This window comes from Onychostruthus taczanowskii, unplaced genomic scaffold (assembly GCF_017590055.1).
Source record: "Onychostruthus taczanowskii isolate IOZ18803 unplaced genomic scaffold, ASM1759005v1 scaffold44, whole genome shotgun sequence".
NCBI lineage: Eukaryota > Metazoa > Chordata > Aves > Passeriformes > Passeridae > Onychostruthus > Onychostruthus taczanowskii.
In genome coordinates, this window is record NW_024501903.1 from 2222113 (window position 1) to 2249657 (window position 27545).

The 27545-nt window shown below is 44.6% G+C and overlaps 1 protein-coding gene across 1 annotated transcript in view; it reads right to left on the reverse strand.

Moving 5' to 3' along the window:
- Window positions 1–17548: 17548 nt before the first annotated feature.
- The window catches only part of TENM4 (teneurin transmembrane protein 4), a 591112-nt gene continuing 581115 nt past the window's right edge, over window positions 17549–27545 (reverse strand). The window contains exons 31-32 of the mRNA XM_041414180.1: window positions 26654–26796; window positions 17549–18982 (exon numbers count right to left, since the gene is read on the reverse strand). Of these exons, the coding sequence (XP_041270114.1) occupies window positions 18224–18982; window positions 26654–26796 (902 nt within the window). The 3' untranslated portion in view covers window positions 17549–18223. The remainder of the gene's footprint in view (window positions 18983–26653; window positions 26797–27545) is intronic.

Consider the following 27545-nt stretch of genomic DNA (forward strand, 5'->3'; position numbering starts at 1 on the left):
TGCAGAGAAATGGACGCTGTTCAGCACAGGCTGTTCACTTTTGCTGGTCTTCTAGTGGTAAACTCCCAGCAAAAGCCTTGGAGAGTGATACGTGGAGAATACATAAAGACATAATATGGCAGAGAAGAAAATCAGAAATTTTTCTCATGCATGTATCTGTCTGTTGAGATGTATTTATTATCAGTTTCATATAATTTTATATTTTCCAATGTATTTCAGATATATGGTATGACATAAAAATACGGAGTCTCACGACAGTGTTATAAATGATTGGAAATTACCAGCTGGGAAATTTGTCTTCTGCAATATATAACACAATGGAAGCACGTTGTATTAAAAAAACCCAGCCCTATATTTAAAAAAATAAAATAATAAAAAAGAAATACTTGTCAGAAACAATCTGTTTCCCAGGAATATTCTGGATACAAAGTGGAGATTTATAAACCCTGCAGTGTGTGCAGAGAAAATGGATGACAACACGAGCCACTGGTTGGCGTTAAACTGCAGTGGCATTCCTGCAGCTCTCTGCGTCCAAGCCATGTGTACAGCATGGATTGCTTCCAGCCGGGAATCCAGCAGCGCCGCCGTCCTCCTTTCCAGAACTTGGGAAGATTGCACTTCTCTGGTGGGGTTTGCATGGTTACAGGACAGATGTTTGCTAGTCAGCAATTGGCCTTGCTAAGCTTTGGACATGATTCTGGGCCTTTTCTTTTTCTCTTTTTTCCCTCAGAGACAAGAAAATAAATTACTTTAATTCAGCTGAGGATGCGAAGAGCTGCTGTTCATCACGGAAGAAGTAGAGGTTTGCATTTTTTGTGAAGGTAACTAGATTTCTGAATAACATGTATTTCAAAATAATTGTGCATCCGTGGGAATTCAATTCCTGGTTTTGTTGCAAATAACCAGACATCTGTCAATTGATATGAAACTGGATGTATTTGGCTTAATAAGTAGCAGGCTGTTGTTGCTAGGACCTGCCACCCAGAGAAGCTGTGGCAAGTGCTATGCATTTGGCCACTGATGACTGTTGATCCGTGTGCCAATAGCAATAATAAGGCTAACCAAACTGGCTCATGGAAAGATGAAAAAATCCCTCGACTTTCATCCCAGGTTTGGAAATGGGCAGTATCTACCGTTCTCACATTAGCCAACTCGCAGAGGGATGTGGAATGAGAGTGTAAAGGGCCAGAAGTGATGAAAAACATACTTCACATTGCATTTCTGTGAAAAATTGCTTCCAGGAGCATGGTGGTGGGAAAAATGGGCCCACTGACCTGCTCAGAGAAGGCTCACATGAGCAGCAGCCAGGGGCTTGGCTGGGGCAGGGACATAAACCTTCTTGTCTCGGCCTGAGCAGATCAGTGTGGGTGGATTCCATTCACAAAAGCAGGAATAACTCATATTTTAATGCAATGGGTAGCCTGATGTAGGAGTCCTTCTATTTTATGGCATTTGTGAACTGTCTGTTTTTCCTAGCCTCATAACCGTCTGGTAGTAATTAATATCCCCTTGGAAAGCCAGGAATTTCTTTTCCCCCAAAAGACACGTAACTTTCCATGCTTCCTTGACTCTTCACAGAGCCTCCAAGAAAATCTCTCCCAGCTACTTGCTAAAAAACTGTTTTTAGGGAATGGATTTACTGCTGAAGAATATTTCAAGCTTTTCCTTTCCATGCAGGCATCTTCTGAGGCTGCGTTCCCAGTCTGTTCCCTTGCGTGGGAAAAGTGCACGTGGCCAAGGTGGTGTCAGTCGGGGAGAGACTCATGGCAGCCAAAGGCAACCAAATTCTGGGCTCAGCTTCACCTCCTTCATAGCCAGTGAAGAGAAACAGTGAATTCTGGAGCATGAAGCATCTGCCCTAATGCAGCAATCTGTCTTGGGATGAGATGGATCACAGCCCTATTGCTCTGGATTGACTGTAACGGGAGAGTATCACAATTAGTGGGATGGATGGCAATACTTTGGAGCCTAATGGTGGACAGGATGGACACCTCCTTTGATCACTTGTGTTGGAGGAGAAGCTGCTTCTACTGTATGTGACAGGTCTGAAAAGGATCACTGACAGCTTTGGCTTCACGTGTGCATGAAAATCTATCTGTTCTCCTGGATGGCTGGTGGCACACTGACCTCAAGGCTGGAACAAAATCCTGATATAAAATGAATACCTAAAAATGGGCAGAGATGTATTTATGGGGCTGAGAGTGGATTCACTCAGTTTTTTTTTGAATATACTAAAAATAAGCACAAACACTAATGGCCTCTTTAATGGTCAGAAAGACATTAATGTTAATGGACTTCTCTCCTTGCTATCCACTCTCTGCCTAAAATGTGTTTGGTGTCATTGGCCAAAGTCAGACAATATCACCCAAGATAATTCTGTCTGAGCGAGTTAATGAGCAACACAGGCACTCCTCTAGGGATTTCAGGTGACACAGCTGTGAAATATTTAGTGACATAAGGACCGATGCTGTTTCAAAATAGTCCAAAGAAACACATCAAATCCAATTTTTGAAATGCTAGGACTATGTCCTCTGCACACTGCTGTATTTTCACTCCCTGCTTTTTTTACAGAAATAGCCAGGGAGCAGGGCAGGGTGGAGGAGGGGAGGAGGGGAAAGGAAAAAATCCACTAAAGGCAAATGTGGGAGAATTTGATGTATCTATATAAACCTGTATTTTTTCCATTTCAACTATATTTAATTTTTTTTTTTTTCCCTGGAGATGGAAATTTTGTTCTTGCATTTTATAATCTTGCAGTATCACCTTTGCACGAAACTGGGGAAAGTAGAGGCAAGATGGGGAATACATTTCTGGTAATATCCAGCTGCTTTTGTTAGATCACCCACTAATTCCCAATCTTTGTATTCCGCAGCCTTATTTACATTACATTATCATTTCATTTATGGGCCCCTCGGAGATCTCAGTCACTTTGGGGAGCTCTCTAAATTTGCCTTTCATCACGTATTAATGAAGTGTTAATGGCTCACCCAAGCCGCTTTTGAGCAAACACCGTGTGATGCTTTTGCGTTGCGCAAACAGCCCGTGCACTCCGCCAGTGCACGGCTGCGGGGACCGGGCATCTGCCACCTCCCTGATAATGTCTTTACTCTGCTCGCACTCGTGTGCATCCCCGCCCTTCGGAGGCCAGCGGGGACCTCTCTGCACAAAACTGAGCTCCTGGAGCTCCGTGCACCACGTCGGGCGGCAGAGGACAGGAGAACGAGGCAAAGCCTCTGAAAATTGGGCAGTTTCTGGAGGCTGGTCCCAGGCAGGAGATCTGCTGGATGTGTGCACATCTGGCAGCTGGCTGAGCAAGCAAATCAGAAATCAGGCAGAGCAAGGGGAGAGGCAGGGGCGGTCGATGACTTCTCGCTGCCCAAATTGGTAGGACAGGAGGTCTGAGCCTATGCCACGCTGCCCAGGGCACTCAGGGATTTGGCGGTTTTGACTGGCCTGTGCTGCCTGTGCTTTAGCAGTTAATTCTGTCAGTGTTTGTGTCTGGTTATTGATTTCTGGTCAGTTCTTCCATTCACACAAGAGGAAAAAAAAAAAAAAAATTTTTTTTAAACGAGCTGGACAAAAACCTGAAAGTGTACAATCAGGAGCAACCTAATTTTTCTTTCCTATTTTTTTTTTTAATTTTTCCAAAATGAGCAGGTTGCAACTGCATTGGGTGGGGGGGAATCCAACCCTAATTTTTTTTTTTTTTTTTTTTTTTGCCAATCCCCACTATGAGGGAGCTTTTCATCCACTTTTTTTCTTAGGTAGTCAGGAACCACACATTTTCCATATTCCCTTCTGTGTTGCCTCTTGTGCATTTCCTTACCTTCCCTTTTTTTTGTCTTCAGCTGCCACTGGACACCTTCTGCCCTCACCTGGCAATGCTCAGATTGCTGCTTCGGAAACACAGAGAGGAATAAAATCTGATACTCCGAGGGAATCTCCTGGGCATCATGCTAAGCTCTTGCTTAGCATGTTGCATTCATGCAAGTGATGGGAAAAGGCACAGTGATGTATTTTAAATACATTTTCGGGAAGAGCTTATTGACAGGTCCTTAATAAATGCTAAATAAATGCATCTTCCAGACTGTGAGAGAGGGGGTGATAAGCCTCTGAAGAAGATTTTAATGTCCCAAAACAGCCTTTCCTGAGGCATCCCCAGCATCTCCTGGCTGCCAGGGCAACAGGGCAAGGCAGCAGGGGGCTGTGGTGGGGACAGTGCAGAGAGTGCAGGTTGAGTGCAGTGGGGCCTGATCACTGGGAAGGCTGTGGGGAAACATCAACTTCCACAGGAGCAGACCTTGTTACTAATTCAGCGTTCCCATTAGCCAGGGATGACATTTGCAGCCCCCTCCAAAGGACAGGGACGTGCTTCTTGCAGCCTTTGCAGCCTGGGCCACGCTGTGTGGCAAGATCCATCACAAAGCCCAGCTGTAGGGATGCTGTAGCTTTTAAACATATGCAAGAAGCACGGTGCTTCCTTTTTTTTAATGCACCTCCCATTAATTCTCTAGGATAGGTGATAGGATGCGAACCTCTTACCGCTGACCTTTTAATAACAATAAAATCATTCAGTGGTGCACTTTGTTTTGATTTATCATTGCACAACATAAAGGGATTATATATCAAAGGGGGCACTAAAATGATAAGACTAATAAGAAGAGACCAGAGGAAGATGGGGAATAACTGGAAGAAGTTTCATTGGTATTTTCAGTCAAAAGAGATAGGAAACTATGGCTTATCTTGAATAGCCTTGGGAATGATTTTTTTTCTCCTTTCCAGCAGCTGAAAATGCATAGATCATGTCAAAATAAACTCATATTAAAAAAATATATATACAGGCTATGTAGAATTTATCTTCAGTAATTGGAGTACTGGACATTTTCTGCAGGCTTCAGCTATGTTATTTTTTTGTATTTAAATTATTTTCAAAAAAGGAAATTTATCCATAGCTGTCACATAGTTTGATTTTATTTCCTTTTTATTATCAGAGCAGTTTGATCCATTGGCAGAACAAATATCAAAAGTTAGGCCGACAAACACCTCAAGATTTTCTTTTAAGAGAAGAAGATATTAAAGGGGAAATGATTGCTTTAAACCTCTTATTTTATCCCCCTTACACACAAGCTGACAGGTAACAACCACGGTGTTTGGAGCACAAACATGTTTGTCAAAGTGACGTGTAGGACAACCAAAATGCCTTGTGAGTTCGAGTCATGTTTGAATAGATTCAGTAAGAATTTCCAGGAAAACCCTGGGATTATCAAAACACGACTTTTTTCATTTATGGATTAATCAAAGTGAGTGGTTTTACATATTTAAGTGATATTTGAAGAAATCCTCATTGTATAATGCTCTTTTTATTACAAAGATTGGCTTGTGATAAAAGAATAAAAAATTTAAAAACATACCCAAATGATTCTGTACAGAGGTAAAGGTTTTGTGTGAGTTTTTTACCACTGTTCGGCCCAAAAGTCCAAACTTTCCCTTCCAGTTCTACCTGACCTCCTTTCTTCTCCACTTTTTTCAGCAGAGCAGCAGCTGCACCAGGAAAGGACTGAAAACAGGAGGCTAAAATTCATCTCATCAGCCTAGACACAGGAGGTTGCCTAGTCCAGCCTCTCTCTTCTGCTGTAAACCTTGGAAATTACCAGCCATTAACATTTCATCAGCCCAGGGATTTGGATGGCAGCTGGCAGAGGAGCAGCCTGAGAGCAGCCCAGGCTGTGCTGCAGGCCAGCCTTGCCGGGGGGTTCCAGGTGCAGCTGCTGTGCTGAAGTCAAGTGCTGGCTGTGACTGGGGGGCCACGTCCTGACCACTGAGGTCACAGCTGGGCTCCAGTCCCCTGTGTGCCCAGGGAGGAGCAAATCCACTGCAGAGTGAGAAAAGAAGGAAAACAAGCAGGAATGAGGTCTGAACACACAAGGGAAGAGGTCTTGCAAGGAAAGAAAAGAAACAAATTGTTTTAAATGTGAGGTTGGCATGCTGTTTTGGGGGCTCCTGTCTATGAGCATCCACAGATGGGTGCAAAATTAGGGGTAATGGGGCACGGGAAGGTCACAGACTGGGATGAGGGGAAGGAGGCAGGCAGCAGCCAGAGCTGGAGAAAGCAAAAGGGAAGAAGTGAGGTACAAGTGTCTGAGCAAGTACAAGTGGGGCTCTGATGCTCATTGCAGTCCCAGCTGAAATGGATACATCAGCCCATTCCTGAATGAGGACCGTTCTGAAAGACATTTTTTGCTTTGCAGTTTCATCCTGTTGGCTGGCTTAGGAGATGAGTTCCTCACAGCATATTTCCTGCTGGGATGCTGGGGAGCATTTAATTTCTTATTCCAAGAGTGCAAAATAAAAGATGAAGAGGAAAAGTCTGAGTTCAAAAGGTTAGGTTGGGTTTTCTCTGTCAAGTTCAGCTGAATTTATTTTACTGTAGAGCCAGTTCACCCACTTTCCTGAGGATGCTGCTCCTGTGGACAGGGGGATGGCCAGAAGACACAATCAGCCCAACTAAGACCTCAATCATTTGTTCTTTGTTGGTTGTACAGGAGTGTGTGGCAGTGGGTTCTTCTTCTACATGTTTGAGCTAGAAAACAAAGTTTAGGAGGAAGAATTTGGCCACCTCTAAGTAGTTTTATGTTGCAAAGTGTAAAAACAGGACTGCTTTTTATGTCTTCCCAAGGGTTTTCATAGAGGTCTCTGCCTTTTCCTGCTTGATCATAGGAAATATTGAAAACATCCTTGGACACAGATCACTCTCTTGCAGAGGTTCAAGGCCAGAGCCAGAGCTTGTGCCAGCACAGATGGCGTTGTTAGACATGTGAGGGGAATGTAGGGGAAAAAAAAAAAAAAAGACAAGTAGAAAAGTGCATTTCAAGAGTCGTCAACCCTCCAACTTTGAAGTGACAGGGCATGTTTGCTGCACTCATTTCTCAAGGTCCCCACAGAATTGCTGAGAGGAAGAAAGCCGTGTTTAGAAAAGCTGCCAGATGACAAGACCTGGGGATGTAGGGCACGGAGCAATCACACGGTGCTTTGCTTGCTCAAAGTGCACCTGCAGGGAGGGGAGCAGGGATGGGAGTGTGTCTTTGTGACAATGGGGGGGAGCACAGGAAGGGATGGAGAATCTGCTAAATGCATACAAATACATGAATATCTACCTTGAGGCTGCTCCTCTGAAAAAGCCACACTTATTTCTATATGCACAGGTATTTCTGTGCGAATATACAGTTCCATTTCAGCTGCAGGCTGTGAACAGCACACCTTGGCGTGCCTGTGTGCTGTGTGGGTTTAAAAGCCCGAGCTTCCCAAGACCATGGGCATACAGGACACCTCCCTTGGTGCTGCCCTATCAAATGCTGGAGATGGGTTTTCTGGTGTGACATCCAGAAGCAAGTGAACACTGGGGAGGCTCTGGAGGAGAGGCAGAGCAATGTCATCCACAGAATCCTTTTGCCCCAAATGTTTGCCCCAGTGCAGAGCTGACCCAAGCAAGATTGTACAGAAGAGGGCCCTAGATCCAATGCAGCACATGTGTAAAATGACAGACAGAACACTCTAACCTCTTACAGCTGCCATTTCAGGCTCCTGGAGCAAAACCCAGGCATGCTGAGATCCTCCAGGTAACATTCCACACATGTCCAGTGCAACACTGGATTTTTCTTTGTGCTCTTCCTTATCCACCTTGTTTCTGGAACTTCCCTCCTTGCTGCTGCTGGCTGGCTGATGGCTCCTTTTCCTGAGCCACTGCCAGAGCCTGAGGAGTACGGACAACACTCCTGAAATGGCCCAAAACTGTCACTTCTACCAGGCAGTTCACCAAAAATTCTTCATCAAAAGGCTTGTCAGGCAATGGAAACAGCTGCGCAAGGAAATGGTGGAGTCACCATCCCTGAAAGGATTCAAAAGATGTGAAAATGTGACACTTGGGGACATGGTTTAGTGGTGGACTTGGCAATTACTGGTTGGATTCAATGGTCTTAGAGGGCTTTTTCAGGTTAAAAGATCGTGTGATTCTGTGATGAGGTCTGGTTGCATAAAACTGCTGGAGGACGTGAGTGTCTTCTAGATAGAAAATTACAGCATAGCAATGAGTTAGCAGATTCCTCTCATCTCTTGCTCTTGGAGGCAGATATCAAAGCCACCTCGTGATCTCGCTGGTTTGCAGCATCTCACTGGTGCTGTGGCTCTGTGAATAAACTTGCTGTAAATTATCTGCCCACTGACTCCTGCCTGAGAAACCCTGGGGTAAAAAAATGTTTTCTGAGCTTTGGGTTAAAAAGCCCCACTGTTCCTTGAGAGAGAGGCTTGGAGATGCTCAAGCAGACTGAGTAATGCAGCAGGTTGAAGTCCAAGCTCAGAGCTGTGTTTTGCCTGTGGTTCTCTTTCATTTAATTCAGAGAATGGGAGATGAGCTGGTTTTAAGCCCAAGCATGCTGTTAACAGTAAGGATGTGGTGCTTACCCTGTTCCTATATTCCTTCCCATCGTTCTCTGGGTAAATCCTGACAAGGATGTGCTGGCTGGGCTTAGGAAGGCTTGTGGTTTTACAAACACTGTGCTGGAGGAGAAGGAGGTGTTGAAGTTTGTGGTTTGTGTAGTGGGTTGGTGGTTGGAATTGTTTTTTAGACAGAACCCAAGAAATGTTTTTAAAGCATCCAACTCACAGTAATTCATGAGATTCCCTTGCCTGGTCTGTCATCATTTCATCAGGGTGCATTCAAAGGAACTCCTTTGCCCTGGAAAATTCTCTGCAAAGGATCACCACCTAAAAATGACTGTTTCAAACCAGAACTGCCATGATTTGACAAAGGCTGAGCTCAGTTGTTTCAAAGGGATGCATTAATGACCAGAAAATTTTTTAAACCTAATCTCTTTGCAGAAGAGTCTCTGTCCCCGCTCTCAGCAGCAGCTCAGCTTTTCTGTATCTTGAATCTACACTTTTGCAGAGGAGGGCCAAAAGCATTGGGAACATTGGACTGCAGCCCTGGAGTTGTCCCAGAGTGGGGCTGCAGCAGTGCCCTGTCCATGCTGTGCAGAGGGAAGGGACGGCGCTGCAGCCGGGATTTACCTGCCCGCGCTGCCTCATCACTGCGTGGGCACATCCAGCACCTCACAAGACACACCTGCAGAGCTGGACTGTCCTGCAGGGACCCGTACTCAGGGAGCTGCATGATGTCATGTGTGATGTGCTGTGCCAGCCAACAGCACAGTTTTGGCCCTGAGAAGGGTCATGAGGCTCGAGCACTTACTCCTGGAGGGATGACCCACCTGAAGGCACATTGCTTGTGTTCTACCTGTGCTCATTTCTCCCAGACAAATATAATCACCATTCTTTGGTTTTGGTACTTTTCAACTATATATGAGATGTGGTCCATGGTTGAGGCTTTAGTTGCTTTCCTGTGGGAATGCAGGACAATTTTTTATTGTGCTCCCACCTTGAAAGCATGGAGAGACTCCTTGTAGCATTCTGAAAGATAAGCCACAGTCCTCAGGATATGGCCCCTATTAAAGACATGATGTGATAAGTCTGTCCTGGCCTATCAGACTGGCATGGCAGGGTGGCTGTCCCAAAAGCACTTGATTTACTACCCATAATATTTTCATTAAAACATTGGTCCTATCTTGCACAGCCACATGAGGCAGAGACAAACCTAGTTTGCCAACAGCTTAAAATGTTGCTGTTTCCTTGGCTACCCTCGGGGATTAGTCCTTGGTCCAGTGCATTTCAATATAATTATCAATGATTTAAGGCAGGGTCTTTTTGATGATAAACTGCGGGTGGCACAGGAAGTGAGGGATGGCGGGTGCTGGGGGTGGCAGGTCACTGTCACAGGGGGATATGAATTCCCTGGCTAAGCACAGCTTAGGAAAAGGCACGAGTAACAGCCTGATGCATACTAAGGCATTTGATTTGGAGAAAACACACCAGACCAGACCATGTGAAACCAGAGGCTCAGGGAGGATGTCAGGGTTGCTGTGTAATTATCTCAGTAGCCACTTTCTAGGCAAAAAGAAGGGGCCAATGCTTTCCTTTGTGGATAAAAATCTCTGATGAGCATAGGAACGAGACCCTGCCTTGTGCACAAGGTAAGTTAAACTATCCTGCTGAAGGTAAGGTAGCCAAGCATGCCAGAGGATGGAAAGACTAAAACTACCCAGCAGCTGGAAAGTGGACTTGGTGCCATGAGGCTGCAGGAGTCCATCCTGCTCAGAATAGCACAGAGAGAGCAAAGGGGGAACTTGGTAGGTGTCAAGGGGACATTTGCTTTGCAGGATGGCTCAAGGAGCTGCACCAGATCTGGTGGTTGGAAAATGAAGGCTGTGGAACAGGGCCCTGAAGGAAAACACACATTGGTGGAGAAAATAACATCCCACAAGGAAAGGCCAAGTAAGGGTACAAACCTTAGGGAAGCCTTGCAGGCATCAATATCCACCAGCAGCTGGACTCCCCTCACCTCGCTCAAGACGTGCAGGCAAAGAGCTCACCTGGTTCCTGTGGCTCTGCCTGGTGTCAAGGGAGAGAGATAATGTTTATTTATAATGTTTATTTCCCCTATCACAGCCATCTACCTCCAGAGGAGAGGGATTCCACACATAACTGGTCTTTATACTAAAACACCCAATTTCACCTGGTTTTGGAGAGCAGAACAATGCTCAGGCAGTAAAGCTGGATAGCAATTCCCTGCTCCTCCTCCAGTGATCACTGCTCAGTCCTGTGCTTCATTTTCCCATTAGGTTGTCCCCAAGGACCACACAAGGATACTTCCCTCAACACACGTTTCCTGAACACGCATGTTTTTGGCCCATTTCCTGAAGTTATTCTGGATTTTTTCCTGAAGCATCAGAGCAAGCTGCCAGTGGGGCTGGGCCAGGCAGTATCAAGAATCACAAGAGGGTTTCCCTGGGTCATTGTGGAATGTGCTGCAGCAGGTTCTCCTCCCCCTCTGCATGAATGAGGATCAGATGCACATGTTTCTGCTGGACGTGTCACTAGATCTAATGCTATCTTGATTTGTTAAGCATTTTTTGGGGTTCATAGTGTAGTTTTTCAGTTAGCTTTCTAGTGGAATGGGGGCTCCTGGAGTAGAGGGAGAGGCTCTGAATCCCAAGCATCACCTCCTGGATTGGCAAAGCCTTGGGGCACCTGCAATCCCACACCCTACGTACAGGTGGGAAATGCACCTTTAAGTGCAAATTTGAGGAGTGGGGGGACATTTTGGTCAACTCTTTTGCCAGGTGCATCTCCCATGTAAGGTCCAAACAGCTTGGGTGAAGAAATCCAACATTTTCACAGAAAAAAAACTCCCGAAAACACTATTTAAACACAAAATATTCTTTTATTTGTCACTGAAGGCTACACATGGTCATTTCTGTCTGTTTGCTTGTTTGTTTTTTTTTTTCTTTCTAGAAGGTATCTACATCTGCACTTATTTACAGCCTGGTTGTATTTACACAGTCAAGAATACAGTATTAGAAACACAAAGTATCGAGAAAAAAAAATTTCTCAAAAAATTAGTTCCAGACTTCAGGAAAATTATTACACAGGGTAATGACAAGAGTCTTCAGTGCTGGGCTTACAGATGCAGCTTTGATACAAAGTCCTCTTCTCGGCTGGAGCTGCATTAGAAGTCCTCTCACAAAATAAACATTTTTACTTTTTAATAGAAAAGTGTGATTCTTTGATTGGTTATTTCAACAATCTCTACGAACTGTCCAAACACTTTATTTTTCTTTTTTGAAAGTTTTAGTGTTTGCTTGAACAGTTTCCATCTCTAAGGAAAAAAAAAAAATATATATATATATATATATATATATATATATATATGTATATATTTTTTTTAGTTAATTTTCATTTGTTGTCTTCTATGCTCCCCAGAAAGCACTGACCTCTGGAATGGGAATTAACAGCTGAGCTATGTAACACTTGGCCAGGAACACAAAGTTTTATGGTAATTAAAGGAGAGCACAAAAGAAACACAGAAGATTTCCCTAGCGTGGGCTGGGTTGTTTTTGATTGGGGTGGCAGAGGATGGAAAACTGCCCTGGGAAATGGCCCCCAGGACATGCAATGGCCCTTCATCCAGGAGAGAGGAGGGGGGTCCTGGACAGGGCCCTCCATGCCCCCAAGGTGTCTGTTTGAAGTTTGCTCTACAGTCGCAAGTAATTTTATTTAAATATATTCAAGAGATGAAAAAAACCTGACCCAAAACAAACAAACAAAAAGCAAACACAAGAAGGCTTGGGGTTATTTTTTTTATTTTATAAAACTCATGAAAATTCTTTGGTGTAACGGGGGACTATTTAGTGATCATAATAAAATGAGTGATTATAATAAAAAGAGATACTGAAAAACTAGCTTGTCCTGTGGAGGACTGTAGCAACAGGAGCAAAAACGCCCCAGGCCATGCTCACCGTGGGATGGACGATGCTGCTGGCCACATGGCAGCCAGATTTTATCCCATCAAATGCATCCCTGGCATGGAGGCGCAGTGTTCATATTCACCAGGTCTGGCAGTGCCACCAGGGTGAGGGGATAAAGTGAGTAAAATTTAACAAATTTTAAGCAAAGTGATCTCCCTAGCTCCATTATTAATGTTATAGGCAGTCATTTCTCCTCCCCTTTTAAAAAGCAGCCATAGGGCTAACCATGATCCCTGGCCCTGGTTTCAATTACGCCAAAGCTGAATCAAAACAGACTGCTGTGCCGTAAATACGAGGGGGGCCCTCTCTGTAAATCGTAAAATTGAATTCTAAAATTTCATGTTAAGAGCCTTGTCTTTGCATAATGGATTGCGCTGCCATCCATCACGGTGACACTTACAAGTCACAGCTGAAAAAGTACTTTATTAGATTTTTATTTTTTTTTGGACAATTTTGATTTATTCTGGTTACACTGTCTGTATAATAGACTGAGCAGAATTTTCATGCCGGTCCCTACGCTCAATAAAGCAACTACAGATATATTACAGAAATCCCTCACTGTTCCTAAGTTATGGCCAAATGGTGTCTCAGGGACTGCTCCCAGTCATCTGCATCTTCTAAACCTGAATCAAGCACCGGGCTCTTAATGACCTTCATCTCATCAGCTCTCGCCTGGTGTTGTTTAGCATTGTTGGCCCATTTTCACTGTGGCTCTGATCAATAGCTGTGATGACAAAGATATGATGAGCTGCGTGACTCCCTCCGGTCACTGCTGCTTAATGATTTTTCCAAGTGCCAATCTCCAGTTGAAAGGGAAAATAAAATAAAATAAAATAAAATAAAGATCTCAGAGGAAACAAATACGGCGTTTCTCATGATGCCTAATTAGTCTTGCTCCTCTCCCCCTGGGCTGCGTTCACAGGATGTTTTTCAGCTGCAGAGTCCTCAGGGCACTGCTTATATTTGGATGCCACACCAAGTAGGTCCCATCACTGTCGTCCCTTCAAATGGAGCATGTTTCAGTACCAGCTCCAGCTACTGAAGACTTGAGCTGTTGCTCCTTATTGCTCTCACTGAGAGATGCAGCCTCTGCTCCAAAGCACTGGATTTTCTCATCTGAGCTGTGAGATTTGATCAGGATCCTTCTCACCACTCTTTGAACTGGAGACAAGACCAGAGTTGAAAGTGAAGTTACACCTTAGTATTTTGATGGGGAACTCCTTTTGGTGAGGGCTGAGTCCTCTTTTTGGGAGTCAAGAACGAAAATGACTTCTCAAAATCAAACCTTAAAGCACAGTGACATTTTCCCGAGGAGATGGTCTGCCATGCCTTTCAAAGGGCATGGACCTTTGAAACAGCATCTAGAGCAATTGTTGACATGCTAGAGGGAAGGAATGCTATCCAGAGGGACCTTGACAAGCCTGAGTGGTGGGCCAGTGTGAACCTCATGAAGTTCAGCTGGGGCAATCCCAAGCACAAATACAGGCTGGGCAATGGATGGAGTGCATACCTAGGGAGAAAAACCTGGGGGTGTTGTTGGGTGAGAAGTTCAACGTGACCCATCAGTGAGCACCCACAGCTCAGAAAGCCAAACGTGCCCTGGGCTGCATCACCAGCAGCGTGGGCAGCAGGGAGAGGGAGGAGATTCTGCCTCCTGCTCTGCCCTAACCAGATCCCACCTGGAGTGCTGCATCCAGCTCTGGGGCCCCCAGCACAAGAAAGATGTTGAGCTGCTGGAGCAAGTCTGGAGGACACCGCTAAGATGCTCAGAGGGCTGGAGCACCTCTGCTATAGACAGGTTGAGAGAGTTGGGGCTGCTCAGCCTGGAGTAGATTCTGGGAAGCCCCTAGAGAACCTTCCAGTGCCTAAGGGGCTCCAAGAGAGCTGGAGAGGAATTTTGACAAGGACATGGAGTGACAGGACAATAGGACATGGCTTCAAACAGAGAGAGTAGATTAGGTATTGGGAAGAAATTTTCCTGCGAGGGTGGTGAGGCACTGGCACAGGTTGCCCAGAGAAACTGTGCATATTCCATCCCTGGAAGGGTTCAAGGCCAGCTTGGATGAGGTTTTGAACAACCTGGTCTAGTGAAAGGGGTTGCTGCCCATGGCAAGGGCTTGAAACTGGATGATCTTTAAGGTTCTTTCCAACCCAAACCAGTCTCTGATGCTATGATAGGGGATTAGTGCTGTGGGATTTGCACCCAGGACCTTCCGCTCTTATGGAAGCAATAAATAACTTCATGCCTGCACACAAGCAAAGCAAGAAGGGTCAGGCAACCAGAACGGTCCCATGGGGAGGCAAAAGTGACAACAAAAAGGCTGGGAAGGAGCTATGGGGCCATCAGTAAGGTGGAAATGCACTTGGGATCCTTTAGAAAAAGCATTTTTCACTAATGAATGGGTAAATTTAGTGCTTCAGGACTGAAAATATTGTTTTGCCACCTAGGTGAGGTGGAAAGCTTTCACAGAGGCTGAGGATTCAGGAATGTAGTAGCTGTCTTTGGACAGGTTTGTCCCCAGTATTAGACGGCCATCCCTTCTAAATTTTTGTTTTGATAGAAAGGAGCAACATATACATATATATACTTTTACATATATATTTTTCCCTCTTTTTGACACAATGTCCATAGTTTCCATACTGGGTGCAGGCGCAGGAGAAGACTGTCATGGACCTGGCAGGCAGACAGGTGCAGTCACATCCCAGTGCTGTTGAGGATGCAGAAAAATGCATCATGGGGGTCTTGCCTTGGCCATGGCACAGAGCTCTGGGATCCTGGCTCTGGGCATGCTGGACAAGCATGGCAGGACTGGGAGACTCTTGGGAAATGGGTGAACTCCTCAAAGTCATTAGCTCATGTAATAACCTGAAGAGTCTGCGTAAGGCTGTAGAGATGCCACCTCAGGCTGGCAGGGTTCCAGTAGGAATATTTTACACTCGAATCTCTTTTCTTGACTCCATGGAAAAATGGCCCATTTATTCTTGCACTGCACCTCTTAGCATCGTAACACATGGACGCAGATGGATACAGAAGCACCGCTTTTCTTCGGAGCTGCTTGGAATGGGGCAGTGTAAATGGGAGGCACAATGAGCTCCCTCTGCTCTGTGGGTCTTTTACCAGGGGTTCATACCTTTTGACCCTGCCTCCTGCAGGTCTCTTTTCATTCCATTCATGCTGTTTGAGACACTCACAGCTGTCACAAGTTTGAGGTTTTAAGAAGGATTGGTCCCTGGTGTGACTTGGAGAGGGAGAAGCAGGGACCTGGACAGCACTGCCAAGAAGGTGCTGCTTCCTTTGACTAGGTGGTTACTGCTGGTTTGGCTAACACTGCCCCTGACCCCCACCTGTGCATCCTCAGGGCAACCAGGCTTACCAAGCGCTTCATACCAGCTATACAGGTGGCAATGCCATGGCCTTTTAACCACCCCTGCAGGCAGCTGCCAAAGCAACCACTCCCTTGCCAAAGCCTGGAGCAGGTCTGGCTAACACATCTTCTCCCACCTGGCTCTGCCAGAGCTGGATCCCCTTTCCAGCTGCCTATGGTTCCCTCCTGCCAAAGTAATAAAGGTTGTGTGCTGCAAGGGGGTGGTTCAGAGTACAGCGCCGGGACACAACATCAGCATCATCACCCTTGCTGCAAGCAGGAGAGATGAGCAGAAAATCAAACCCATACTGTTGGTCATGGTCACACAGCCAAAGGTATTAGGCATTCGGAAGTGGAGGAGGAACAGTCTGTTAGGGGAATTTCCATCCCATCACCTTCCTCCTGGCAAGCACCCGGGAACAGACAGGCAAGGCAGACGGAGCTGGCAGCTGGCTTCTACGGAGAAACCGTGAGAGCACCGGGGCTGCCAATGTTTCGCTGCTCGAGGACTGCATGGCCAACACACGCCCCTGCTGTATCTGGGGCTGAGATCCTGCAGAGGGGTGTCAGTCTGCGCTGGAGGATGGCAGTGGTGGTGGCATGAGTGCAGAAGAGCTGCCTCTGAGTACACAGGTGCATTGTAGGGCTCCGAGTAAGGAAACAGCCTTGGCATGGACTTGCACGGCTTGGGTTATCTCTCTGCAGAACTGGGAAAAGCCAAAGTGGATGGAATAAAAAAAAAAAAAATCAGGACTGAGCTGTTCCCAGAGAGACACAAAAGAGCTCTTACAGTCAGGACATATGCAGGTATCAGTGTGATAGAGACACATATCTAGGACCAGGGTTGGCCACCTCCAGCCAGAGCTCCATTGAGAGGTGGGGTGACACTTCTGCCTGCAGAAACAGCACAGGACTGTTTCAGGCGGGGAAGAGGATGCTGAGCTCATCTCCTTGCTCCCTTGAATTTCAAGGACTCTTGCAAATACCAGAGCACAGAGGTTATGTGAATAAAAATTACATTAGCATGCCGAGCAACTTTGTCAGCAGTTTCTTATTAAAGCACTTGGTCCTCTCTGTAGTGGGCATTTCCATTCAACCTCCCCCTCATCACTGCTAACAGTCAAGTGGGCTCTCCATTAAATTTGAGCTCATGTAAGAAACAGTGAGAGGGTTGATTTCAATATTCTCCTTCTTGTCCCACCACGCACAAGCTGTTGCTACTTATTAAACATTTTATAATCCCTGTTGCCAAAATCCCCAGGAGACATTTATCTGCCATAGTCATAAATGACTTGCCAGCATGCCACTCCAAACTGCATTTCCCAGCCAATAAATACAAGCTCCAGAATCAGGAAAAGCAGGGTTTGGCTCTAATTTTCAGTGGTATGTCACTGGGATACTGTAACTACTTTTAAATTCAAATCAGCTTCCTAAAAATTAACTGGTTTTATCAGATACAGCACACTGGACTGTTAAACACATAGCCTCATGTACTGAAACACTATACATTTAATGAAGTTATGCCATTAGCAAATGTACAACATGGGTGCATTAAATCCACCTATAGAACAGCTCTATGTACGAGAGAGGATTTATTTTAGCTTTTCTCAATAGAGCAGGAGTCCCTTTTCTTGGCTTTTGCTAGGTTATTTAACTAAGACCAGGATTTGCACACATACAAGAAAACCCAAAAAGTATCTACTCTCATAATGAAAAAAGACCAATTTTTTTTCTTTTTTTATTCCAGTTCAGGAAGGAAGAGAATCATCTTGCAAGGTAATATAATCAGCTCCTTTGCCTCTATAATCTACTTCTGCTCAGCAGGAGCCCCCAAAGAAACAATTTATGTCCCAAGTGAAACGTGAAAACTACTTGTAAGGTCCCTTTTGAGGCACATGATTCGGACGGTCACTTTCAGAGTATCAGAATCAGCGTTGTCTTCCATCTCCTTTCTTTCTGGGAAGAGCTCTCTGGAACACCATGGGCTCCCCCTGTTCCAGGTGGAAGGCTATGTCCCTGCCCCAAATCAGAAAGGGTTAGGATGACACTAGTTAGCACAGACACTCATTTCGCACTTACACCTACGGACGTACGTTGACGACTCCCCACTTCAAATTCCTCACAAAGAGGGGGGAAAAGAAACAAAAAAACCCAAAACAAACAAACAAACAAAAAAGGACAAGAGACAGTAAATTTCACTGTGATCACACTACGGCAAAATATACCTTCTGTTCATTGCAAAAAACGCATGAAAGCCAAATTAAAGTGGGAAAAAAGTATGTTGCATGAGTTACAGTGCAACCGTATTATTCCTTCTCTTTCTATTTTCCTCCCCCCCCAACTTGTTCAGTTTAGAAAAAGGATTGAGTACAACACAGTCAGGTAAGTGGCCACAAAAGAGTAGCTGTCTTTGGCAAGAAGTCACCGCATGGACCCTCTCTGTCACCTTCTGCCCATTTCACTCTGTCTCATGAAGTGGATGTTGTTGGCGCTGTCTGAGAGTTCAGGGTACTGCTCCACTGAGATCACAAAATAGCCATCGTAGCCCTGTACCCGGCCCGTGTTTAGCACTTGTTGCTTCTCCCCTTCTGTCCACGAGCGAATACCCTCCTCCCCATCCCGCAGTCTCTGCTGTTCCCGGGACCAAGCTTGGGTGACGGCGCGCTGTCGGGCCAGCTCCAGGACACGTGCCTTCTCCTCGTCCAAGGTGGTCCCGTAGCGTGTGTTTAGACACAGTGCACCGTACTGGAGCTGGATGTCCGTGTAGCGTCTAGTCCTCCCACTCAGCACTGTGTTGATCTGGGACACTGTCACATTCACGCCGTTCTCCAGGGTCCTCCGCCCGCCGCTGAGGCCCAGGATGGATAGGTCACCCTCTGATGGGCCCTGCTTAATGAAATAGTGTGTGTCCACCCCGTCGATGGTGAAGTGCAAGTTCTCCAGGTAGTGGGCGTTGTTCAGGATGGCCGCGATCCTCCGCCCGTCCTCGTTGGCCACGCTGATGATGTCAGTGGCCACACGCCCGTCCTTCATGGCGAACTTGACGCCCTTGCCAAAGATGGAGCCTCCAGAAGCAAAGTTCTTGTTCTTCTTGACATGCTGGCAGCCAGCGATGCTGGAGCTGTAGATTTGTTCGAAGCGCTCCAGGGTGACAAAAGCCTTCAGCTGCTTCTGCACTTCACACTGGACCCCCAAAATGGACTGAACAGGGAGAGAAAGAAGAGAACAACATATTAGAAAGAGAAACCCAAAAGAATTATTAGGATGCTAGAGAGCAGAAGGACATACTGGAAACAAGTGATGAGAGCTCCATTATTTTTTCCCCCTTACCAGATTTTTTCAAAATTTTAATTCCTTTTCATGGAAGAGACATATTGTTCCCTTCCAATGCTCATTTTTTCTGTAAATGGAACTGTATTTAATCTCATAGATTGAAGGATGTAAAGGTAGAAAATGATATTTTTGCCTCAGTGATGTGGGGGTTGAATTTGGACGCATAATTAGGTTCTGTTTCAGTGTTCTTCTGCATATAAGAAACAACTTGTCTTGTAGCCATGATGCTTTACCAAATGCTTTCAGATTTTCTGTGAAGCGTGGAAGTATTTGTAAAAGTTTTTTCTATTATAACTCCATGTTGTAACTCCTAGTGCTGCCTTCAAAGGCCCTGCATGACCTGTATGACCCTCAGAGTGCCATAACCTCTCTGTATTCCGTTCCAGCCTGGCCAAAGCAGGTTGTTCAAAACTAAAGGAAGGCATTAAATCCAAAACTTATTTCCTGAAAACCCTCTACAATTTGCCAGGCTCCCTGAGTTAATGTCAACCACACCTGATGCTCAGGTTTTAGCTTATATTGAAACAAAACTGAGAGACAACAGCCCAGATCATTTGCAGTCCGGTGCAATACAAAGTCACTTTTGCTGTTAGGGTATAATGGAGCAAGCATACTGTGAGTCAGCAGCTCATCATTACTGCAAAAGGTTCTGGAAATGCTCCCATCAATTCATGGTAGTCCTGACTTCTTACAGACTCCTGTTCATGAACAATTATTTGCTCAAATTTCACAAAAGCAAGAATATTCGATGACAAAACTCTCCTGGCACTGCCAACGACTCAGTTCAATAATGTAATGACACCCAGGATTAAAAATAGGCTACAAAGTTTACTCCATTCCAATTATTTTGAGGAAATTAAACACCCATGAAGGATATTGCCTTAAACTGTCCATGAACTAGAGATTCACAGCTTGGGTGCAAGAAGACCATTCTGATGATGCAGGCACTTCAGTGTGGACCTCTCACACAAGACTTGTAACATGACAAGCATAAGGGAATAGAGGAATACAATTTCAAAAGCGCATTTTAGGTTGTAGAACATTAAAATTCCCAGAAATTACTTTTGTTCGAAGTGCTGAGTAGGCTGGTGTACCTTCTCAATTTCCCTTTTTGATTGACAGCATAGCAGGTGGAGCAGGAACCAGCTTCCTATGAAAAAGGAGCTCTTTCTGGTTTTCTGTATTCTGCCTGCGGGGCATCTCACACATTCCCTAGAGAGCAATATAATTAACAGACTGATAGGGAGCCTAGCCCAGCTTCTCTGCCAATTGCACAAGTGCTCTAATTATGCAAAAAATGGACGTAATTAATGTAGATGTCAGTGATGATGGACTTGGAACAATTAGGCTTCTAGGCTCCATGAAACACTCACTGTTCTAAACAAGTGTACACTGCACAGCCTTGGTAATTAGCTACTTCCTCTTCAAAGAAGTTAAAATGGAGAATTCTTCTCAGGTGTATCTCATAGGGGTTGACTCTAGGTGGTCCCTTAACCACTTTGTATGTCATGCTGCCTTTCCAACTTGCCTCAGTAACATTTACCAGTGATGGGAAAAGGCATCTCTCAGCACTCATACCAAATCACTGCTCACTCAAGGATGTAAATTAGGTTTTCTGTGCTACACTGTATGTCCTGTGATCACTTATGTATCACCATCTATATATACATCACCTTGTTTACCAGCAGGTGAGTGATAAAGAGTCCCTGGAATTAATTGCACCATCTACTGATTATCACCTTGGGGAATGGAGCTTGGGGAGGTCGGGCAGTACTGGGCACGGACGAATAATTCCTATCAAAAATTGCCCCTGTTCCCCTTCCTTTTTGTCTTGATCACCTTATTCTTGATGAGCTGCAGGAACTCTAGTATGTTTTTGATTATGAGCAAATTATTAGGTAAAGATATGAAGGTCTCTAAATTAGGATGCCTGAACAAACCAGTGGATCTGGGCACCACTGTAATATCAAAATTCACAGGCAGAGACGTACTTTCAGATGTCTTAATTAAACAAGAGCACAATCAAAAAAAGGTTTTCTATTGGGGACTGGTTACTTCTGGGCTCTCCCCACCTTTTTTTTCACATAGGGAAGCAGGAAATGAGATGTGCAAAGCTGTAACGCTGAACAATCACCATCACCTAGAACCACAGACTGGTTTGGGCTGGAAGGAACCTTAAAGATCATCTAGTTCCAAACCTTCTGCCACAGGCAGGGACAACTTCCACTACACCAGGTTGCTCAAACTTCACTATTAGCTATCATCTATTTCAATAACTAAATGCATCTCTGTTACCTTGAAAACAAGCCCAGGATGACTTTGAAATGACTTTTTGAGTGCATTTCTTTGATAAAAGAGTGTATTTGGGAACAGCATTCTGTTAAAAGGAAAAGCAAACACATCCAGCGGGAAAAAACCACCAACCAACAAATTCAAGCAAACCAGAGCACAGCCAGCGTGTATGCTGTGCTGTGAATATAAAGAGGGTGGAGGCAAACAGATTATACATAGTTCAAAGGGGCAGTATATCCCTGACTTTGAAATTACCATTTGTGTTCAATCTTAGAACTCATTTCAATGAACTGGCAAGGAAAAGAAACAGAAAATTTCCATCCAAAGCTGCAGTGGCATGTGCTATTCTCTAAAATTGCTGCTGCTTTTAGCAACTGTAAACCAAGGCATCTATAAACCAGTTTTACAGAAGAAAGAAGGGAATTCATTGCTATTTTATTTCAATATTTGTTGCTCAATGTGAGTGACAAATATGCTGGGTTTGTTTTTCCTCACAGTCTTTTTTAATCAGATGTCCTTAGGTGACATTTCACTTTATCTAGTAACAACCCTTTGGAGAGAAGAGAACGACCTTCATCATTTGTTCTCTGCTGCAGAAAGCTCAGGAGAGCGGCACATTACCGGGATCTCTGAATAGCCTCTTGCATTTTGCCAGCACCTCTTGAGGATTTGAAATACCATCGCCAGATCCTATCATCTGTTGTTTTTAAATACCACCTTCCAGTGTGAGACTGAAAGCTTTAATTTCCCATCAAGGACCCAAGATGTGAAATACGTGAACATGCTTCCAAGTTTCTTTCTATCCTTGTGCCATTATAGACAGATAGGTGTTTGTCTTACCACCATATGGCTTACAATGCAGAAAGCTACTTTTTCCAAAAGGTTTGGAAGTTGCGAGTTCTCTGATATATTATTCATTTTTAATGCCTTCCTATTTATCACAGTATCACAGGAAGGCTTGGTCTGTAAGACCTAAAAGATGATCTTCTTCTAACCGTCCCCCACCATGGCCCAGGATGACCCCACTAGACCAGGCTGCCCAAAGCGACCTAGCCTTGAACAATCCCAGGGATGGGGTATCCACTTCTTGTCTGGGCAGCCTGTGCCAATGCCTCACTGCTCTCTGGGTACAGGATTTTAATTTAAAACTGTTCCCCCTTCACTTATCCCTATTTGCCAGTGTAAAAAGTTGTTCTCCCTCTTCTTTATAAGCCCCCTTTTTATTTACCCCATAGCTCTCTGTTAACAAAGCCATTGCTCAGCCATCAGCCTCCTCCCTACATTCCATGTGGCCATCACTTGGAGACAAGTCTCTGTTTGGATGTGCCCACCAGCATGGCTGCACTGCAGGCTCTTGGGTTGTCCGAGAGGTGATGTGTGGGGGAGCAGAGGTGATCCATGGGCCAGCAAGGCCAGTGCTCTGGATGCTGACTGGCTGGGAATGAGCCAAACAGGAGCACTAACTCAGGGGCTTAGAGGACAGGTCTCTCCTCCACCCTGCCACTGTACATGACTGTTGGGGGATAATGAGGTTGACTTCATTAAGCAGATTTCAAGTGTGGAGAAGTAAGAGGATTTGCCTCCTCCTCTTGCTCATCACTTTACAGATATCTTATCTATTTTCATAAAGCCTCAAGAGCTTAATGTCTTTGAGACTTCAACTGCTTTCCCTGTATTGGATCCTTTGAAAACTGACAAATACAATACGTAAGTGGGGGCTGATGGACAGACAGCGTGACAGTCCAAGCCCAGGCTAAAGCACCTGCAGTGTCAGGATGCCTTCCCTGAATGATGAACACCAGCAGAGCCAGTCTCTCAAACAGATTGTCCTTGGAAGAAGCTCTGCCAGAAAGCACAGCCCTATAGCTCACTTCCTGGCTGAGCATCCCAGAGCAGCCCTTGGCTCCAAAATGCTGCTCCAGAGGGGATGCCAAAAACTACTTCTCCAGCAAAGCCTGTAACAGGCACTGCAGAAAACAGGACCCTTCCTGGAGACAGTGCCCATGGGATTGAGAGAATGTTAGTTATAACAGGATGTAGATAATGATACAAGTGCTGACTCCAAAACACCCCTCCCTGGAAATAGAGTTGTTCTGGCTCCAACAATTACCTGACAGCTCAACAAGACAAAAAAGGAAGGGAAGAAAAATAAAAAACAACAAAAAACCAGAAGAGAAATTGGATTCAGGTGCCGCAGTTCTACAATATGCCAGAGGTCACCCAGAGTCCCCCAGTGGCCAATAACACCGAACTTGTTCAACAAACAATTTAGTGACAGCCTCACAGTCGTGGGGAGGAGGGGGGGAAGTGCTGCACAATGGAGTATTGGATTTTAAATGTCACTTCAGAGCTTTAGGGGGTTAGTGCAAAGCTTATGACATGCTGGCTGTTTTTGAGGTGGTGGATGCTCAAAGTCAGAATTATCTCTCCGGTCTTCCAAACCGGCAAAGCAAGTACCAAAAAATGTTCTGGAAGGAGATGCTAGGGCCCTCTGGTTATGCACTCTGAAGAGAGATGAAGCAGCCATTTATGGGTGTTAGTTGCTTTGTTATTGTGCTCCTTTTAGTTGTTTCTCTCTGATAAAATAACAGACTCAATCTGGCGGGCTAACTTTGATCAGCAAATACAGTATAGTAGCTCAAATATACTTTCGTCTATCACAAGGAGGTATGTGACCCAGAGAAACTAGGGATCAGAAGACATGGAGATGAGAAAGTTGTACATCATTCAGTGATCAATGCCTTGCCCAGGCTACTTTTAAATGACAAAAGATCTAGAGCCTACCCTATATGCTCTGCAATACCATATACAGTTTGATCAGTCTTATTAACTGAAAATGTTTCCTGTGCTTTCATTTACCTTGTTTTGTTATTTCCTATGTGAAATTTTCAAAAGTTTCTATTTTCTTCCACATGCTTCATCAATAAATACAGAGACAACCAGTGACAAGGAGGACTGGACTGTGTCTGGGAATGTGTATTGATGCCTCAAAGGGTTGGGAGTGAACAGAACTTTATGGATACATCAGTGTTGGATGCATGGATAGGCGTACGAGAAAATGGATCATGTGTTCAGGTATCATATGTGAATGAATTTTGGTATATGCAAATATGTGCCTACAATATGCTGTAGGTGTGACAGACAGCAAGGGAATCCTGCTCTACAGCATTTAAGAACCACTTACTATCACAGCAGGATCCTGCAACTGTAGACTGAAATAAAAATGCTCAAGTTTTGTTACTGTCATAACAGGGGAAGAATATGAAACAGCCTGCAATGGCTAAACTCCACTTTCAACATCTGAGTGCAAAGGGACTCATCTGGAAGCATGACAGCTGTATAAAGCCCTCTTTTAACGAGCAGGGCCCTGCATAGCCCTTACTGCAGCTTCTGGCTTTAAAAACCTGTGAGGGACATGGAGATTTCCTTTTTTTCTTATTGCTCCTTCAAGCAGATTCACCTAAAATTGGTGGACAGAGGGGAGGGTTCTCCTTGATTTTATTTCCAGCTCATCTGCCTATAGGAACAAGGGTCAGTCATCACTGTGAGCTGTCACTCAAGTAACTTAGCTATTCAATAAGTCAAATAATGATATCATAATACACATTAAAAATTATATACATATTACACACTATAAAACACATAATGAACTAATGATAAAATAATAATATAATACTACCAATAATAATAATTTCTGTGGTGGTTCTGTAAGAGTTATTATCTACAGCACATAACAATACAGAGATGGTCTTCTGTGCAGTCTCTGGGTGAGCCTTTCCTGTTTACCTACTCCTCTACAGCTTTGCCCAGGGAGACTGTGTCCCAGCAGAGAGGAGGAAAAATCCTGAGGCTCTCTCTCATTAGAGAAATAACTTCTATTAGCATTTTATTGCTTAATCCAAGGAAATAAGAAACAAAAAGGGAGTCTCTGAGCTCCAAACCACAACTGAGTCACTGCACTGTAACAATTTTCAAACATCAACCCAGCCATGGTAATTTTTTTAGTTCCCCCAATATTATTAAGGGACACCTCATATAAATTTCTTGTTGAAGTTCAAGCTGGTACATTTTAACTTGTCTTCAACATGGCTGTGAGGCTGGGTACCAGTGATGGACTGAGCCATGACTATTATCAATCTAATTTGTTTGTACCATTGTTTGTACCTTTGGTGGTTCAGGAAATGTGACCTCCTGGTTTCAGATTATACCTCAAGAATCTGCTGCAGGTCATCAAGATTTCAGTGAAGCCATAGGTAAGAGGGCAGATGGAATCAATTCCATTGCCTACCTTTATCATATTATTAGCAGAAATGTGGAGAGCATGTCCTGATCTCCCCAAGCACGTTGGTGCCTCACTGCTCTTGAAACGTTTGAGCACCCAGAAGCAGCAAGTGGGAGTTCAGGCTAAAGAGGATTCAGACTAAACAGATGAAAGCCACCCCAGAATACAACCAGGTTATTAAATGGAAGAGAATCCTGAAAGGTAAATGACTTTCAAGGTCATACACTGATAAGCAGTAGGGCTGGGGTTTAACCTGGGGCTCTCAAATCCTGACCCTGTGTTCTAACTTTTAACAGTGCTGCCTCTGTCTTTTAGCTGAGTAAGTCCCAAAAGGAAGATGGGAAAATGATTGGGCTGCTAAAGCCTTTTTCTTGGCAATTTTATCACTGAATTTTGCACCAGCATCTACCAAAATGCCTTGGGAAACAAGCCTGTTTTTAAAAGCAGGACATAGTTACATGGGATTTAACCCGGTCAGGTAAAATGAAAGTTTAATATCATAAAAAAATTCTTTTTGGAAAGATTCTCTGCAATACAAAAGAGTTTCCTGTGCAAGTAGTGTGACTTCTTGTTTAAGACATTTTCAACCAGAACGAATAGGTTTCCAGAACAAAAAAACACGCCCAAACTTTATAAACCAATTCTGTATCAAGATTAGCTTTTTTTAACTTCTAAAAATCCTGAATGCAAAGGCCTTGAATTTAGCCTGCAATATGTGATAATGGGGCCTCCTGTGTGAGAAAGAAACAGCAACACACCACTTCACTGAGCAACCACCAGAAAATATCTCAGGAAAAAGCACCATGGCAGTAGGGAACTTGATATTTGGTCAGATTTCAATACTGGAATGGGGTTTGACTCGCTCTTCATCTCACAACAGGCTGGTAGAGCTTTTTCAACCAACATTGCAAATGGGTAGTTTGCTGATAAGGGCATGAGATACAGTATGGAGTTACATGGATCACCTTGCTATTGTCCCATTCCTGGGTTTTCATCTGTGTGTGGATTAGCTCATAGGATGGCTCCATGGCATCCATGTCTGGCTTGGGGTAGCCGGGGATGACATTGTGCAGCTGGAACCCAAAGGTGAGCAGCCAACTGTTGACATCTGGAAGGGAAGAGAAATGTAAATAAGATTACTTGATCTCTCAAGCAGGATTGCCCAGGAAAAGGCCCAGAGGAGGACCCGACGGTGGCTGGCACTGTACCAGTCTGGACAAAATGATGAGCTTCTGCTTTGTGTGAAGAGCAGAAATCTTAATGGTCCTACAATGAGCTGTGTGCCAAAATCTGGCCTTTCCACCTCCAGCCAGAGCCAAATTCTGTGCTTTCCCAGATCTGAAACAGAAATGTTGGCAGTGAGCAAATGGCCCAAATCAAAGCCAACTTCATATCTGCCCTTCATCAGCAGAAACCAAGCACTGCTTGAAGGTGTGCAGAAGTACAGCAACAGTAACTCACTTGGAGGCTGAGATGCTCCAGCCAATTGGGAAGTGTTATGCAATCCTACAATCAGCTCAGAACACCTCAGCCCCAATACTTCTCTCCCTGAGGACTCTCAAAGGGTCTGTAGGCTGAAGACTAGATTTAGAGCTATGTGCCAGAATACCAGGACATCCAGGATGGAGAGCTCAGGCATTTAGCTGGTGCTCACAGAAGAGGCTCTGGACATATCCACTGCTTTTTCCATGAATTTCCACCTCAGTCCAGAGTTTCCTGGCATCTTTCATAAGGAGCTGTAGTTTGAGTACTAAACCAGTGTAAAGTCACATCATCTTTTACAGTGATATTTATAATTCGACTTCATACTACCTGCAATTATAGTGAAAATAAGTGTACAGACACGAGAGATATTTT